Source organism: Vanacampus margaritifer, chromosome 2 (genome assembly GCF_051991255.1).
Source record: "Vanacampus margaritifer isolate UIUO_Vmar chromosome 2, RoL_Vmar_1.0, whole genome shotgun sequence".
Classification (NCBI taxonomy): domain Eukaryota; kingdom Metazoa; phylum Chordata; class Actinopteri; order Syngnathiformes; family Syngnathidae; genus Vanacampus; species Vanacampus margaritifer.
The window spans coordinates 24,207,745-24,225,093 of NC_135433.1; the positions used below are offsets into that span (position 1 = coordinate 24,207,745).

Here is a 17,349-nt window from a genome sequence, read left to right on the forward strand (position 1 = left end):
TGTATAAACAAATAACTGCTTTATATTGCGTCCATACGCTTGCACACGTGACCGCTCGTCATCTTATTCAGTCGACTTCAACCTTTATCGCCTTTTCAAGCTTGACTCAAAGTTCATTCAATTAACTATGTGTGCACGTGCTCGTGTGCGTGTCACACACAAAGATGGCAAGGACTGTTATTAAAGTGACCTGTGGATGCTGACCTTTGACCTTTGCCCGGGAGGAAATCAACAGCCATCCCAAGTGTGTGTGTGTGTGTGTGATGTGTTCAGGTGTGAAAGAGGTTAATGTAGTTGCTACTTGTCATGTCTTCCATTTTGACAGCAATATGTATCGTGTTGCAAAAGTTGTGTACATTGCATACATGTGTGTGTGTGTATGGTCATGATGATGAATTAGTTTTGTGCCCATATGAATGTTTGAACAAGTGTGTCCTTGTCCGTATGTCCAGTAGGGGGCAACAGAAATGTTTGCCAACACAAAATTATTCCACTTCAATGTGTGGGAGGAATTGATTCAGGGAGGAAGAGGAGGATAAGAATGTTTTATTTTTTTATCAGGGCCATCTCAATCCCCATGGACTTCACTCCCCACACACACACACACACACACACACGCACACGCACACACACACACACACACACACACACATACTGTACATATATATACATATATACATATATATATATATACATACATATATATATATATATACATATATATATGTATATATATATATATATATATATACTATACATACATATACATACATATATGTACATGCATGCATAAATATAATACATAGAATAAAAAGAAAATCTTTCTTGCCATTATGTATTGCAATAAAATTGAGGTAAAACTCCAAGATTGTGTATTAAAAGAATTAAAATTATACAGTATAAGAAGCGAATTTACATATAATACATATACAGTAGCAGCAATATTTAGAAAAAGTGTTGGTGTTATTGTGAGCTCAGTGCAGTGATGGCGCTTGCCATACGTTTATGTGCGTGTGTGTGTGTCTTGGACGCATACATGTATCATTAACTATCATTAAGCACAAATTATACAGAAAGGAAAAAGAGGAGGAGGAGGACAGATGCTACGTTTACTCTGACACCCACTCCAAATCCGCCCCCCACCTCCCCCCAGGCTCCCACCAATCCAAAGCCTCTGCATATTGGCCATATTGGGGTGTTGTTGTAATGGGTGTGAGTCTCTTCACAGGTTGGAAAGGAAACAGACAGAAGAGCACAAGGAGTTAAGAAAAAAAGGGGTTAACCCCCCCTTCCCCACACACACACACACACACACTCCCCCTCCCTCACTGCTTCCCCCTTTGCTGGATGCCGCCGTGAGCCTCCATCTCCACCTGTTAGTTAGTTGACACCCTCATCAGCTGGACTACACTTGCTTCGGCTTCATCAGTATCATCAGAATCATCCGAACAAGGTAAGACATATTAACACACATTAGGAATAGGCACACTCACACACACACTCTCCCAAAAGTGAAGTCAGCAACAAGTTCAAACGTTATTGTGTATCAAACATGTTTGCATGCGATCTGTGCACTGCTATGATGTGTTGTGATGCATTCAGTGACATCATCGCTCCAGGCAAACATCACAACCTTTCAAATGTGTCCTGTCAGTGCAAAATTTTATGTGCTCTACGTGACTTTATAGGCTACTGTAGACGCGCAAGGCTCAAAATTAAGCGGCTTCGCATTGCAGTTTGCGAGGCGAAATGTGCATGTTGTGCCTCATTAAAACACACTGAATAACAAAACTGAGAATCCACCACAGAGGCATCCCCAAAAACTTCGTTGGGCTGTGTTGCTCACATCACTCACTGTGAGTAGTCGCAGGTTGAGGCAAGCTCGGTGCTACTTACGCCGCACCAGCGAGCTAGCACCGAGCTTCGGCTGGCTACTGCTGTAGCGAAACATGTTACGGATTCGCCTCCAAGTCAGTAATTACTAGCCCTGTGGCGACAAATGGGAACAAGTATTGCACTCATTAAGGGATGACGAGAAAAGACGACAAAGCCATGCTAATTGATAAGCTAACCTAAGAAGCGCGTTTAAGACCAGAAATGGTCTTTTCTAGGGTGACCATGTTCCCATTTCCCAAAAAAAAGAGGCCTTGAAATTGTGGTACCAATCGCAATTAGTCACGCAATGCTAACCGGACATTTTCATAAATTCATATTTTATAAAACAGACGCCCGAACAGGACGAAAGAAAATGGTCTGGCCTCCCAAAAGAGGACGTTTGGTCACACTACTTTTCACAGACGTGTAGATGGAATCACGATAAAATGAGAATAGAGTGGAATCTCGGAGTTTGAACGTCTCGGAACTCGTACAAATCGGACTTCAACCTTATTTTCGGAGTTTGAACACCCAAGCAAAGCAAGATAGAAAACGGGCAGCCGAGTGAAGCCGAGCAATGCCGAATGCTCACGTTGCGATAGTTGAGACGATGCACTGCTCATTTCCAGTCAGATCGTGAATACTCCCGGAGGTGCTTCATACTCGCGAGTGCATTTTGATTTTTCCACGACAATTTTCTTTGCCATGGGCCCAAAGAAAGCCATCAAAAAAAAAACATACAGTGATACGAACCACAGTGGAATTAGGAAGGAGATTATCACGCCGTTGTAACTACCGTGACTTCTTCTGTAAATACTGGCACGAGGACCCCACTTAGCTGTTCAACGTGCCCGACGTTAAACAACGCACGCAAGGACTGCTTAGCAGTCTGACAATATGCCCACTGTAAAATACACAAACTCAGCACTGAACTAAAGCAAGCATTAATATAGCATTTATCATCCACTGATGCCATCACACCACACAAAAAAGTAAAAAAAAGAATTTTTTATTGTTTAAATACTGTACTGTACTGTAAATGTAAAAAACATAAATAGAAATTAAAATAGGAATTTTCTGTTTTTGGAGCTTGGGAACGGATTAATTGCATTTACATTATTTCCTATGGGAATTTTTTTTTCGGAGGTTGAACAATTCGGACTTTGAACACTTCGCAGGAACGAATTACGTTCAAACTCCGAGGCACCACTGTAACTGATTTTGAACAGCAAAATCGCAGGAAAGTGAATACATAACATGTCTGGACTTTGGAAAGAAAATATACTCGGGGAGTGGCTGATGTACACACTTTTGGGGTTTGATTTTGACTTTTGAGGTCTGCACAACAAATGGTCTCAAAATTACATTAAAGTAGGTCTTTTTTTCTTCAATTAATTGAGCTTTGCTAAAACACCACACAACCCATTCAGAGACACTAACTTGAAACTGACATTTATATTTGCACTTGAAATTGTTCCAGTGATTTTTTCTTTTAGACAAGAAAATACCGTTTGCTGATACTGTACACACAATGTAAATTTAATAGATAAAAATACATGATTATATAAAAGAAGAAACCAATTGTTCATTCATTATGTGTCACATTATTATTTTATTAAACCATTTGCTTCAAGTCACTGGGATTTAATGTTTATATATAATATATATATTAATATTTTGAGCCTTGGACGCGTTTATTTAATCTATACAGTATTATGTTTATTTAACTGCAATTCTTCTCCACCCGCTCTGGAGCGGCCCCCTGTGGAGCTCACTTGAGGCGCATACAGAGCAGCAAAACTTTAAACATGCATGCACACAGCTGTCAATCAGGATTTGAAGCTGCCGCAGTGTACGGGGACGATGGAAAGAAGAGCGTGAAAACGAGTAGGGAAGGAGACGCGTGGATGCTGTGTATGGTTGCCGAGATACGAGAGAGCGACAGCATGAGAGCTGAGAGAGTCAATCCTTTCATGAGATCTGAGACGGTCGACCCTTTCATGGGCATTCTTAGCATATTATGCCAGCAACGGCGGTCACGTGACTTCAACGCAGACGACACAGTCCTGCTCCTGCCAGTTAACAAACTGAATGTCTACTTCCGAACCAATCACCAAGGTAATAGATCCCACTGACAACTAACAGGTGGTCCCTGTTGATCAACTGGGCGTCCAGGGTGATTGATGGAGGGTTTGTATTGATTGACCAATGGTCCATTTTAATCCACGGTGGCGTTTTGATTGACGCGTGGTCCATTTGGACAGGTGACCGACCTGTGTTGGTCAACGAGCGATTTTTAAAAAAAAATCAACAGGCAGATAGAATGTGATCTGCATTTAGCTTATTTTAATTCAGACTTTGTTGTTATTCTTTTTTCATGTTTCTTATGTTTGAAATAAATAATTGATCCGTTTCGTATCCCTTAAAAATAAACTTTTACTGCTTACCTTAAAACTGTATACGTTAATATAAAACAATAATAAGCAGAACATTGATCCTTCATGTTCATCTTAATGCCATATTATGTGGAGACTAGTTTTCCATTAATATTTTATCATTGTCAGTCAGTGTTCTGATCAGTCAGCTTTAGAGCACAGTCAGTTATAAGTTATAGCTTAAACCATGCTTACAGTGTAATAGACATGGACTACCTCTGCAGCAATTAACTCTAAATTAGAATTTTTTTTTTTTTACTGTATGTATTTATAAGGTGTCGTATATGAACTGTCTCAATTAGAAAAAAAAAACACTTACCACTAACCTACAAAGTGCATATCAACTGCATGTACAGTAAAAATTCTACATACCTGTTTTAACTTGTAATCAATGTAAGGCTGTGTATTTTTCTATTATTTATCAATGATTACTTTTATGTATTATCTATTTTAACATATTTGACAATCAATTTTCCTTTTTTTATAACAACCAAAAAATATTATGTTTTCCATACAACACTGACATTCATTGCACATTTCCATATTAACCTTGATCAGAGGGTTAAAGAATCATTCTTTACATACCATATCTATAGTGGACAACACATTTTTTTCTTGGGCTCCCAAGTTTTGTTGTACCTTGTTGTATTCCGTATGTGGCCACCACTGGAAGCATGTTGCTTGAGATCAGTCAGCCCACCGTGGGCTATGGTAAAAGTACGCCGGCAGACAGTACAATGTGTTGATGGAAGTTTTCTTGCACTTTTTTTAACTCTGTGTAATCTGCTTCCCAGTCCTCTCCGTGTTTTTGCAATTGTTTCTGCGGCTACCGGTGACGGTCACATTACCGCTCTTGCGCGATGTACTTCCGCAAGATGACCGGACTCTGTATCGTCATACTCAATGAATGTGCTGTCAGGTCCTTGGAATGTTACCGTAAGTTGTCACATAAAGGTTGTTCATTAATTTAATTGACATTTTACAGACAACTTTTTACTCTCAAGTTATTACAGGACAAAGTGCGTCCCTTGACAATTCAATACGGAACGCGTGCTTATAGTTCTAAATACGGGACGATTACGTATTTCAAGGGACGGTTGGCAACCCCAGCTCCAACTATCCAACTTAATTCCAGAAAGGACGAGTCAAGTCAGCCGCCACACGCTGCCAAAAACAACTATAAAATAAATAATTTCAAGGGAATACTGTATAGGGAAGATTTTAATTTTGAAGTTGGCCTTCTCACCACGTTGGCAGCATGTTACCGTCATGTACAGTATAGCATTGCTACAGCTAGCTTGACTGCCCACCTGACAATGCACACCAAATAAACGGGAATCCAAGGCAGAAAAAATATCCTCAACTTGCTCAAGCATTTATGTTTTAAATCATGGTACTAGAATTACTCGAGGACTCACAGGAGGTCCAGGTTTATCATATTTCAATTTTGTCTTTCGTTTTTGTTTTACATCAATTTCACGTTTGAAATAAAGAATTCAATCAATCAGTCACAGGGCAGGTGGCATTTGGTATTTGTATATTGGTATTTTGGTGGCAAGTCGTTGTGTATGTTTTCAGGCTCGATGAGCGTGAGGAGGACGAAAAAGCTGAGCATCTCCATCCAAGAGCACATGGCCATCGATGTGTGTCCGGGCCCCATCCGACCCATCCGGCAGATCTCGGCCTACTTCCCCCGTCGCTCTTCCACCTCCCCCATCCCGACGTCAGCCCTCTCCCCCTCCGGGACGGCGTGTGGCGAGGTGGGCGGGGACACGGACGCGCCGGTGGATGCGATTGGCTCGGACAGCGACGACTGCAGTGAGGCTAGCCGTCACACTGTGTGCGTGTTTGTTTGTGTGTGTGTTTACGACTACTATGTAACATACACGCTAAAGCATGCTGTGTCCTTAGCACAATGTTGAGCACATTAAACGTTACACGCAACTTTCTGATGCTTTTACATTTAACTTTCAATATGATCAATGTTGCAAGTTTAAAAATACCAGCACATAAACATTAGTAGGCCTACAAGGGTGGACAATTAATTTTTCCAAAAGTGCCATGTGAGAAACTGGAATGGTCATTGAGGGCCATGCTAAAATGCTATGACTTTTAGGCGTTTTGCCAACTGTGTTTGAATTGAAAATGTATTAAAATAAGTATATTTTCATCTCAATTGCAAGATGGCATTATCAAGTATCAGTACTTTGTATCAGCGAGTACTCAAATCTAAGTACAGTACTTGCACCCTGTCTGAAAAAATGTGGTTTAGGGTGCATTCCTAGTTTTAAGAAACTACTAGCACATATACTGTATGCTATATGATGTTGTAACTTCAAAAACATTATACACAACATATACACGGCTAAACTTGTGACTGGAATGAAAGTTCATTTTGCATTTGGATGTCTGTCTGTCTGTCTGTCTGTCTGTCTGTCTATCTATCTATCTATCTATCTATCTATCTATCGATCTATAAAACTGTGAGGTGTGGTTACTTTCAGTGACAGTTCGAAAACAGCATATGGCCTTCAATCAATCAACCAACCAACCAACCAACCAATCAATCAATCAATCAATCAATCAATCAATCAATCAATCAATAGCCTACATGCTTTTCAATTACACAAGGATTTTTTCTATTTGTAGGCTGCCCGGGTCCCTATCACCCGCAAATAGGAGAGGCACATTGTATAGAATATATATTGTGGTGATATTTATTTTTATTTTGTCTTCATGAGCATACTCAATAATGGAGTTATCCAAAAGTAATCCAGTTACATTACTTAATATGATGGTACTTGGATTACATTACTAACTACGTTTTTTAGCAGGTAACTTGTAACTGTAATGGATTACATTTTAAAAGTAACCCTCCCAACCCTGGTTGTGAGTGTACGTTGTGTTTCTTGTGTGTATATGTGTGTGTGCAGCGGCATTGGGAACTCTGGAGTTTGAGCTGAGGTACGAACAGACGACCAATCAGCTGCACTGCACAGTGATCCGCGCTAAGGTACAATTTAAGCTATGATATAAACCTAACATAACCAATAATATAAACTAGGGTTTCTAAAACTGTTTGGGTTCAGAGAGTGGTACCAGGTGAAAAATATTTCTAACGACCCTCTTGTTATACTTCCACCAATTACTGGTAAATTAAACAGAACAAACGTCTGCAGACTCTGCACCCCTAATGATAGGGAAGAATGTTGACGTCAACCAGTTACTCTGGCGGGTTCCCAAGGCGTTCCCAGGCCAGCCGAGAGACATTGTCTCTCCAGCGTGTCCTGGGTCGTCCCCGGGGGCTCCCGCCGGTGGCACATGCTCGGAACACCTCCCTAGGGAAGAGTCCAGGAGGAATCTGAACCAGATGCCAGAGCCACTTCAACTGGTTCCTCTCAATGTGGAAGAGCAGAGAGAGTCGATGAGCAAGCTTTTCACCCTATCTCTAAGGGGGAGCCTGGAGACCCTGCGGAGGAAACTCATTCTAGCCGCTTGTATCCGGGATCTTGTTCTTTCGGTCACGACCCACTGCTCGTGACCATAGGTGAGTGTAGGAACGTGGATCGATCGGTACATCAAGATCTTTGCCTTTTGGCTCAGCTCCTTCTTCACCACAACGTACCGATACAGTCCACATCACTGCAGACGCTGCACCGATCTGCCTGTCGATCTCCCGCTCCATCCTTTCCATACTCGTGAACAAGACCCTAAGATACTTGAACTCCTCCACTTGGGGCAGGATCTCATCTCTGACCCGGAGAGGGCAGTCCACCCTTTTCCGACTGAGGACCATGGTCTTGGATTTGGAGGTGCTGATTTTCATCATAACCGCTTCACACTTGGCTGTGAATTGCTCCAGTGAGAGTTGGAGATCGCGGCTTGCAGAAGCCAACAGCACCACATCACCTGCAAACGCAGAGATGCAATTGCTGAGGCCACCAAACCGGACCCCTCAACGCCTTGGCTGCGCCTAGAAATTCTGTCCATAAAGGTTATGAACAGAATGGGTGACAAAGGGCAGCCTTGACTGCCAACATCAGTCGTACAGGGATCTAACAGCTAATATCAGGGGGGCTCTGTACCCCAAATTCCTGAAACACAGGACCCCCCTCCCGAGGGGCACGGTCAAACGCCTTCTCCAAGTCCACAAAACACATGTAGGCTGGTTGGGTAAACTCCGATGGACCCTCGAGAACCCTGCCGAGGGTGTAAGGCTGGTCCACAGTTCCACGGCCGGAACGAAACCCAAACGGCTCCTCCTGACGAGCTTTCCTCTCCAGCACCCTTGAATAGACTTTACCAGGGAGGCTGAGGAGTGTGATCCCTCTTTCGTTGGAACACACCCTCCAGTCCCCCTTCTTAAAAAGTGGGACCACCACCCCGGTCTGCCAATCCAGGGGCACGGTCATCGATGTCCACGCGATGTTGTAGAGGCGTGTCAAATACGACAGCCCCACAACATTCAGAGCCGTTAGGAACTCCGGGCGGATGTCATCCACCCCCGGGGCTTTACCACCGAGGAGCTTTTTAACCACCTCAGTGGCTTCTACCCCAGAGATAGGAGAGCCCACCTCAGAGTCCCCAGACTCTGCTTCCTCAAAGGAAGGCGTGTCGGTGGAATTGAGGAGGTCTTCGAAGTATTCTCCCCACCGACACTCAATGTCCTGAGTCGAGGTCAGCAGCACTCCATCTCCACTATACACAGTGTTAATGGTGCACTGCTTTTCCTTCCTGAGACGCTGGATGGCGGACCAGAAATTCCTCAAATCTGTCTGGAAGTCATTTTCCATGGCCTCCCCAAACTCCTCCCATGTCCGAGTTCTTGCCTTAGCGACCGCAGTAGCCGCATTCCGCTTGGCCAGCCAGTACCTGTCAGCTGCCTCCGCGGTCCCACTGGCCAAAAAAGGCCCGATAAGACTCCTTCTTTAGCTTGACGCCATCCCTTACCGCTGGTGCAACTTCCAGACCAGGACCACCAGAGCGAGGAACAGCTTCTTTCCATAAGCTGTTAGACTCTTAAACTCAGTGTGCTACTGCCCCAACATCAAAAATGGACCTGGACTTACTTTTGGGACTTTTACATGAAATGCAATGCACCAAGTGTAAATTGGTGGGGTCATATTGTCAATTTTTTTGCGGTCAAACACAGATGGACTGTTAGGGTTTACACTGTTGTTCAAAAAGGACATTCAATGTAATGTTTATTTTTTATTTTTTATTTTTAATCTCTCTCCAAATTTAGGGGTGCTTCGATTTATTTTAGGATTTCTTTAGCACCCCCAAAAAATGGGAACCACCTATGATACCACACAATAATTTTATTACAAACTATTTAGTGGCGCCCCAAGTTATAGTTTGCAGACCCAATTTTGAGAAGCACCCATGTAAGACGATTCCCTCCACAGGGCCTGAAGCCGATGGACTTTAACGGATTGGCTGACCCGTACGTCAAAGTTCACCTGCTGCCTGGCGCCTGCAAGGTCAGACCAACCTTCCACAACTTTCCACCACACTGCTTCTCAAACTTCTTTTTACACCATGTCCATGAAGATCCAAACAATGTTGCATTTGAGTAGTTTTAATTACTGATTCTGATTTCCGATGCAAATGAGCGCCAATAAGCTATGATGACTGTACACGTTAGTAAGCTAACGATGCTAAGTATGTTCATCAGGCCAACAAACTGAAGACAAAGACCATCCGCAACTCTCTGAATCCTGTGTGGAACGAGACGCTGACCTACGTGGGAATCACACACGAAGACTTGAACAGGAAAACAATCCGGTGGGTGTGCGTCTCAACCTGTGTCCATATGCGTATGAGGTGTGTCAGGAAAATTCCTGGACCAAGCAGATTTTTCACCGCCTTAAGTTTTTGATGTATTTGTTTGCGTGGAATAATAATAACGAAGCATCGCACATAGAAGACTTAGTATGACTTTGCACAATGTCAACACAGAGACTATTTTTATTTTTTAACTGCCATCATTACTTGCGTCATTCAAATGTTGCAGGCTGACTGTGTGCGACGAAGACAAGCTGACTCACAACGAGTTGATTGGCGAGTCTCGGGTTTCTCTCAAAAGAGTCAAAGCAGACCACATCAAACATTTCTACACGTGCCTGGAACATCCTCCACCGGTATGCTCACTCACTCACTCACACACTCGCTCAGTCACAGTTAGTTCAACACATCGTCATTGCATAAGTGTGTGCGTGTGTGTGTTTGTGTGTGCAGCTGCGGTCTCCCAGCACCACTGGGGAAGCTTTGCGAGGGATTACCTGCTACTTGCGAGAGGTAAAAAGGGAGCCTAACTTAAAAGTGGCTTAACTTCAACGTGTCTAATTTTTTAACCAGTCTATTCTTAACCATTCTATTTTTAACGGGTCGACTTTTTAACCAGTGTGTTTTTAGCTAGTCTCTATTTAATTTGCCTGTTTTTAACTGCTCTATTTTTAATTGGTCAATCCTTAGTGGCCAAAGCTGCTTTTGGTGTGGACTAAGGCTGTTTAACTCATTGACTGCCTTTGGGAGACCAGTGCTAGTTATATCACGGGTAAGTTGTCACATTGCAATTTTCTTCTCCACCAGAGGGCGCAACGAAAAAGTGGAATATTAGTTTTCTTCGTATAAATGGTCAGGGGTTGTGTACGGTCTGAGAAGAGAATAGCACATTGTGAGCTGACATGAGTGCCAGTTGTCTGTTTTGCACAACTCAAAGTAAAAAAAATTCAACTTCATATATTTTGAAACAGGCATCATACATAGACAAATTCTAGCAGCAAATCATGTGTATTCGTTAGAGGAGAGATTCAGGCATCTTGTCATGCCTCAGTCACTGCTCTGTTTTAAGCTAACTTTAAACTAGAGCAAGTATTTTCCAACATGGTGGTTTGAGGCAACTTGTCTCAATCGTTTTGGGGTTTGTTGTCACATATGCAAATAATGGGTCAATGAAAAATGCACCTCTGGCAACTCTGTTTACGTATGCCAGATTGTTCTTCAGATGATGAGTCTGAAGAGTGAGGAAATTAGTTTGCCAGGTTTTGTTTCATTGTTTGAAAATTGATTTTCCAGTTGTTGGAAATACAGTATGCCCACATTTAAGGATCGGTTTAAGTTTCTTGATGAACCATCCTTCCATTAACCAAATTGCTTTATTTTTTGAAATTCAATTTAAACTCAAATTTCCAGCAAAAGCAAAACAGGCATTTGAGGCTGAGACTGAGAGCTATGACCTCTATGCCAGCAGTTCCTAAGGACTTTAATCTATTTTATGTTAAAGCTTGCTCAGTGACTATGGTACATTTTCAAGATCAATGATAAACAATTTCTCTGGCTGTAAAAACAAACAAACAAACAAAAACAGGAGAACGAGGATAATTTTATCCTTGTTTTATTAGTTGCAAAATCCAATGTGACATCTTACCCCATATAGTGTGACAACTTACCCATTGGTGGGGCAACATGTTACATGTTCACTCGCTCTATTTGATGGCTTATAACTCTGCACTGACACAAAGTATGAAAATGACATTAATACAAAAAATATACCCAATACTTTGGTCTTTCATCTGGCATAGATTTTGTTTATATATGATGTAATGATTCCAAGAAATATATAAAAGTATTAAAAAGTGATACAACTAGCCCCGGTCTCCCCTACCTGTGGCCCTCTTTACATGTAAGGGCATTCCAGTACCTCTGAGTGAATTTTAGGCTTCCGTCAGGAAGTCTACATGTCAACACAGAACACAGAAATGATGTGTGCATAGAGACAGAGCATATGTAGACATAACATACTGTAGATGTCTGCACATAAACATCTATGAGACAGAGCTGCGGACAGTCGGAAATTACGTTTAGAACGTGGGAATTTAGCGTCCAACCTTGGTCCTTTCTATTTCATTTAAAAGGACACTTGACTCATTGAGCCATTTCTAGCAGCAACAAGTTATTATTTGGTCCAAAATTAATTTTTGTAACTTCATTATTTTTCATGTACAATTAATACCTTTAAAATAAAATGTTACACTTGCTGTTGCCTGAAGATGACATAATCTGTGCTGAGGAAGTAGGTAACGACAAATCAGGGCTCAGCTGTTTTCTGGGTTTGGTGAGCAAACTGAGTCATGATTGGTCGTTTCCTTCTTCCTCAGCACAGGTCACGTCATAATCGACAGCAGGTGGAAAAATTACATTTAAAATGTATTAATTGTACATGAAAAATAATTAAGTTATCACATTAATTCTGAACAAAAAATTAACTCATTCACTGCCATTGATGGCTATTGACGTCAAAAATTCATTTGAACTATTTCTATTAGTGTAACATTTTTTCCACTTTGTTAACAAGAGTATGAAAAACTATATTGTACATTTAGAACAAATATAAAATTCATGATTAATCGTGAGTTAACAATTGAAGTCTTCCGATCAATTACAATTAAAAATTTTGATCGCTTGACACGATTTAAAAAAAATAAAAGATTATTAAAAATTAGGAGCTTCAGGCGGTATTTTTTTTTTAAATCGTAATTAATTGCATGACTTCACGAGTTAACTCACGATTAATTACAAATTTTATATCTGTTCTAAATGTACAATAAAAAATTCTAGGTTTTCATACTCTTGTTAACAAAAGTGGAAAAAAATGTTAAACTAAAATAAATAGTTCAAATGAATATTTGACGTCTATAACCATCAATGGCAGTGAATGAGTTAACTTTTTATTGCTGAAAATGGCTCAATGAGCTTAACGAGAGTCACTGAGTAAAAATTTCCAGTTGTTTCCAAAATGTATCCAGCACTTGAGTCATAGCAACTTGCTTTGGAACATTTCACAGGCTAAAAATAAATACAAAGAACATGAGTTGGTCAGAACATGCAAAAGAGAGCAAAGGAGTTAAGGAGGAGTTAAGGAGACGAGCGAGACCGGGGACTGTTTATGTGTGTCTTTGTGTATGATGTGACTCTTTGCAGTAACACAATCAAAATTGTGGCTCTTAGCATCTTAGTGGTTGGCCACAAAAAATCTGCAATGCACTAAACCCACAAGAAGTAAACCGCAATATGGCAAGGGACAACTATACTTATATTTCGAAATATTGCTCATTTACTATGAATATACTGTATACACATTTTTTGGTCTTGGAGAAATGTAATTTGGTGACGACCATCTGTGGTAGGGTGGTGTGGTGCCCTAGCATCCCCAATTGACCAGCTGCCACTGCTCATAACTGGATCAACTTGTGAGTTGGGGCACTAAGGTGGCACTAGTGTAGTAGAGACTAAAAAAACGACAGTATTCTAAAGTCGGCAACTGGAATTTGTTCACAATTATACAGTTCGGTCGCGTCATTCTGTAAGCAGGGGGCCTGGAAGGCAGTCGGCCTCTGACCTGACGGACATCCTCCTGTCCACAGTGGGAGAACGAGCAGCTGCACAGTGTGGAGGAACGAGGTCGCCTTCTCCTCTCACTGCAGTTCTTGCCTGCGCCTTGTGGCGGCGATGACGAGCCGGATGAGGATAGCGGCGGCGGGGGTCTCTGTGTGGGTGTGAAGCGCTGTGCTCACCTGGCAGCCATGGACGTCAACGGCTTCTCTGACCCCTACGTCAAAATGTAACTTTAACAGCCTGGCTAACATCGTGTTTAGGGCCTATCTCACTGGCCTGAATACTATTTGGCGATCTGATGGCGACTCAAGTCGCAGTTGAGGTGACCTCTCCGTGACCTCTCCTATAGCTCACAATGAGTTGCAGTAAATTCAAACGAATTTTTTTCTGAGACCTTTTGGACAGTTTTCAAGTCAGAAATGTCGTGGAACCTAATTCTGTCTTTAACTGGGGAAATGTCTCAACGAGTTCTCTACAACATCTGCCAGACCTGCTGAAGACCAAGGAGACTGAGGAGACCTCACGAAGATGTTTCCACGACTTTTCTGTGACATCTCGGAGTATCTGCGACATCTCCGTGATGAATTGGACTTGTCAGAGCACAAGTCAAATTTGGGTTTTCCTGAGTCATCTCAACATATCCTCCAGTGAGATAGGTCCTTTTCATTAGCACGATTAGCAAAACGGTTAACGTTGATGAACCAAGATAAGCATGTGCAACACATGTTTGCGATTCTCGTGATAGATACCTGAAGCCCGACATCCACAAGAAGTCCAAACACAAAACTGCTGTGATAAAAAAGACCCTCAACCCTGAATTTAATGAGGTATAGTACTACTAAAGGTGCAACAATTAATCGACAACTAATCAATTCAAATTAGTCATCAACTAGTTTGATAATAGATGAATTGTTTAGAGACCTTGTATAACTTCAAATTGTCCAACTCCTCTGAGTTCAGCCTGTCAGCAGTCAATATTCTCTGGTTTCTGTAGTCAAACAGACGGATTGTCTTTATGTTTTCCAAAATAAGACATTTGCAAATGACCCAGTATTTGCTGGTAAGTTTTCCCTAAAGCACGTGTGTATGCTGCGCAGGAGTTCTTCTATGAGATGTCATTGTCGGAGCTGGCCAACAAAACCTTGGAGGTGACGGTGTGGGATTACGACTTGGGACGCTCCAACGACTTCATAGGTGAGACTTCACAAGGACTGCCCTGTTAGCGTGCTGAGAGGCTGCATGCCAGCTCTCAACAGTGATGGGAAAACTGAGTTTTAGAAATCATACATGGGCTAGTCAATCCTAGATGAAGTTTAAAAAAAATAAGGTAAAAGTTGAAATGTTTATGTAAAATATGAATGATCTAGAAAAAAATATGAAAAGTTCATATGTTTATGAAGCATAGATCCTTTTAATAATAAAATAATTCTCATTTACGTATTTACGTTTATTTTTTGCAATTATTTGATTGTGATTAATTAGATAATAAAACAAATACAAAGTTGACCAATGTTTAATCAACCAGTGTTGCCAATTTACCAAAAATAATATAATAATGATGTAAAATATGAATAATCTAGAAAAAAAATACAAAAAAATACAAAATTAAATTTTTTTATGTAACAGTTCCTTTTACTAAAAAGTATTTTTTTATTGTATTATTTTGCAATTATTTAATTGTGATTAATTAGACAATAAAATAAATACAAAGTTGATAAATGTGTGTTGCCAATTTACCAAAAATAATATAGGGTTGTACATTAACAATGTACATTATGTGACTGTGTTAAGAGTTGGAACACCTGAAGTTCACTGATGCTGGTCTGACCGGGCCGGCACAAATTTAATAAATAAATATGATAAAATAGCACATTCTTGATGTTGTAATATATAAATATATATCTAAATATAGTATTTACCCACTTCAATTGATCAATCATGATTGATCTTTTTACTGCGTTGCGTTCATCTTTTTGCACATCAGGTTAAATCCTTCCAAAATGAAGAAATGGTTTGAACAAGGTTTAAATCCAGAAAATGTCAAATATTAAATATTCAAATAGATTTTAGATGTCAAAAAGCCCATAACCAAAGTAACATTTTCTTAAAAGCTTAAATGGACAGTACAGAGACACTACTGTAAATATCAACTAATCATTGAAACGTGTATATATACAGGGCCAGTGCCAGATAATGGCAGGGCAAGCTCCCAAAAATGCACAATGTAGGAGGACCCTGTTATAACATAAATTTTGACTTGTAACACAGAAAAAAAAAGCAACAGCTCATAATTCGAAAACCTTGTAAGTGGGGGTGCTCGTAAGATAAGGTGGCACTTTACTACAGGACTCTCGTTCATGTAAATGCTCAGTATTAAGTGTCCCATGGGCCATATCATGCCTACCGCTGCTGGGATTAACCGCACCGGCGTTCGCTCCGCTTCCTGTCTAGGTGGTGTGTGTCTGGGCGCTCATTCGCTGGGTGATGCCCTTCGCCACTGGACCGACTGCCTGAAGAACAAAGGCCAGCAAGTGGAGCGCTGGCACGTCCTGACTAATCAGCTGCCCAAAAGTGCCAACCACGACTAAATGACCGCAACATCTGGAAACGCAGGAAGCGGCAACTGAATTTTGCAGTGACTATTTTTCACAGTACTGTTTCTGCAGACTCGTGCAAGTTGCAACAAGGAAAGTGTACACAGAAGACAGAATGTCCAAAGTTTGGAATCAATTCACACTTAATGAAAGAATCTTACAAATGTCTGAAATTACACAACTGCATGTCTACGGTAAACATTGTCAATGAATTTCATATAGACTACCCCCACTAGTTAGAAGAAATTGTAATCCATAACAGGTGGTTACTAGAGGGAGATTACAGCTCAAACTAGTAACGGAATCATCACCATTTTATGTGCGCTTTTTTTTTTTTTGCACTGTCACTTATAATTTTACATTAATTTCCTGTTTTGGAAGGAAGGATGAAAATGTAAGAATATTTTTTATCTGACTCCTCAACTATATAATTGATTAGGTTAGTTGCAACTTAACTTTGTTGTTGTTATTAATGCTAGACAGGGGAATTAGCTAAATGGCAGGCTTGCTTAGCATGCATGAGGTAGCGATCGATTCCAGCATTCTCCACTTGCTTTAATTTTCTTGTTAGCATAAGTGGCTGATGTTGCTTTTTTTCTTTGCAAACAGGTATCTGCTCAAATGGCGCTCACTTAGCTCAAACCAGAAGTAACCAGATTGATTATCGCACTCTCCGCTGGAACCGTTTTTATTTTATTTATATCTGCTGAAAAGTCTGGTTTGTTGTTGTGACTAAATGCCATGACTTGTTATTGAAACATGTCTGTTTCAAATGAAAAAAAGAAATGTCTATTTAAAGTGAAATATGACTGTTATTGTAACATGACTGTTGATATTAAAAGGTGACCGTGACATTTTGATTGGCAAGACTGAAACGTGATCTATAAAAGTGTAGGTGTTTGTGCTCAAATAGGATTCTAGGTTACGAAACGTGATTGGCGAGACACTTTAGTGCTAAAAGACGAAAAGTTAAACATGATGACACTGAAATGCTCACATTCAAGACACTTAATTAGCACCCGTTAGGGATACGTTTGTCACAACCA

General features: G+C 40.8%; 2 protein-coding genes across 2 annotated transcripts in view; one reads left to right on the forward strand and one right to left on the reverse strand.

The window, feature by feature from the left end:
• The window catches only part of sgf29 (SAGA complex associated factor 29), a 29,131-nt gene that overhangs the window by 11,090 nt on the left and 692 nt on the right, over positions 1 to 17,349 (reverse strand). The window contains exon 2 of the mRNA XM_077557401.1: positions 13,714 to 13,923. The gene's annotated coding sequence lies outside the window, so the exon portion shown is untranslated. The remainder of the gene's footprint in view (positions 1 to 13,713; positions 13,924 to 17,349) is intronic.
• doc2a (double C2-like domains, alpha) lies at positions 1,210 to 16,982 on the forward strand. Its single transcript, XM_077557440.1, has 11 exons — positions 1,210 to 1,453; positions 5,889 to 6,128; positions 7,244 to 7,323; positions 9,719 to 9,793; positions 9,988 to 10,097; positions 10,327 to 10,453; positions 10,551 to 10,610; positions 13,739 to 13,935; positions 14,455 to 14,536; positions 14,807 to 14,903; positions 16,161 to 16,982. Exons 2-11 carry the CDS (start codon positions 5,894 to 5,896, stop codon positions 16,295 to 16,297), a joined length of 1,200 nt encoding a protein of 399 aa, XP_077413566.1. The 5' UTR covers positions 1,210 to 1,453; positions 5,889 to 5,893; the 3' UTR covers positions 16,298 to 16,982.

Bases quoted from the DNA above. Each gene is read 5' to 3' on its own strand.
- doc2a (XM_077557440.1), top strand. From the start codon at position 5,894: ATGAGCGTGAGGAGGACGAAAAAGCTGAGCATCTCCATCCAAGAGCAC. The intron at 7,324-9,718 runs GTACAATTTAAG...TTCCCTCCACAG, and splicing joins GCACAGTGATCCGCGCTAAG to GGCCTGAAGCCGATGGACTT. The intron at 14,904-16,160 runs GTGAGACTTCAC...CTTCCTGTCTAG, and splicing joins ACGCTCCAACGACTTCATAG to GTGGTGTGTGTCTGGGCGCT.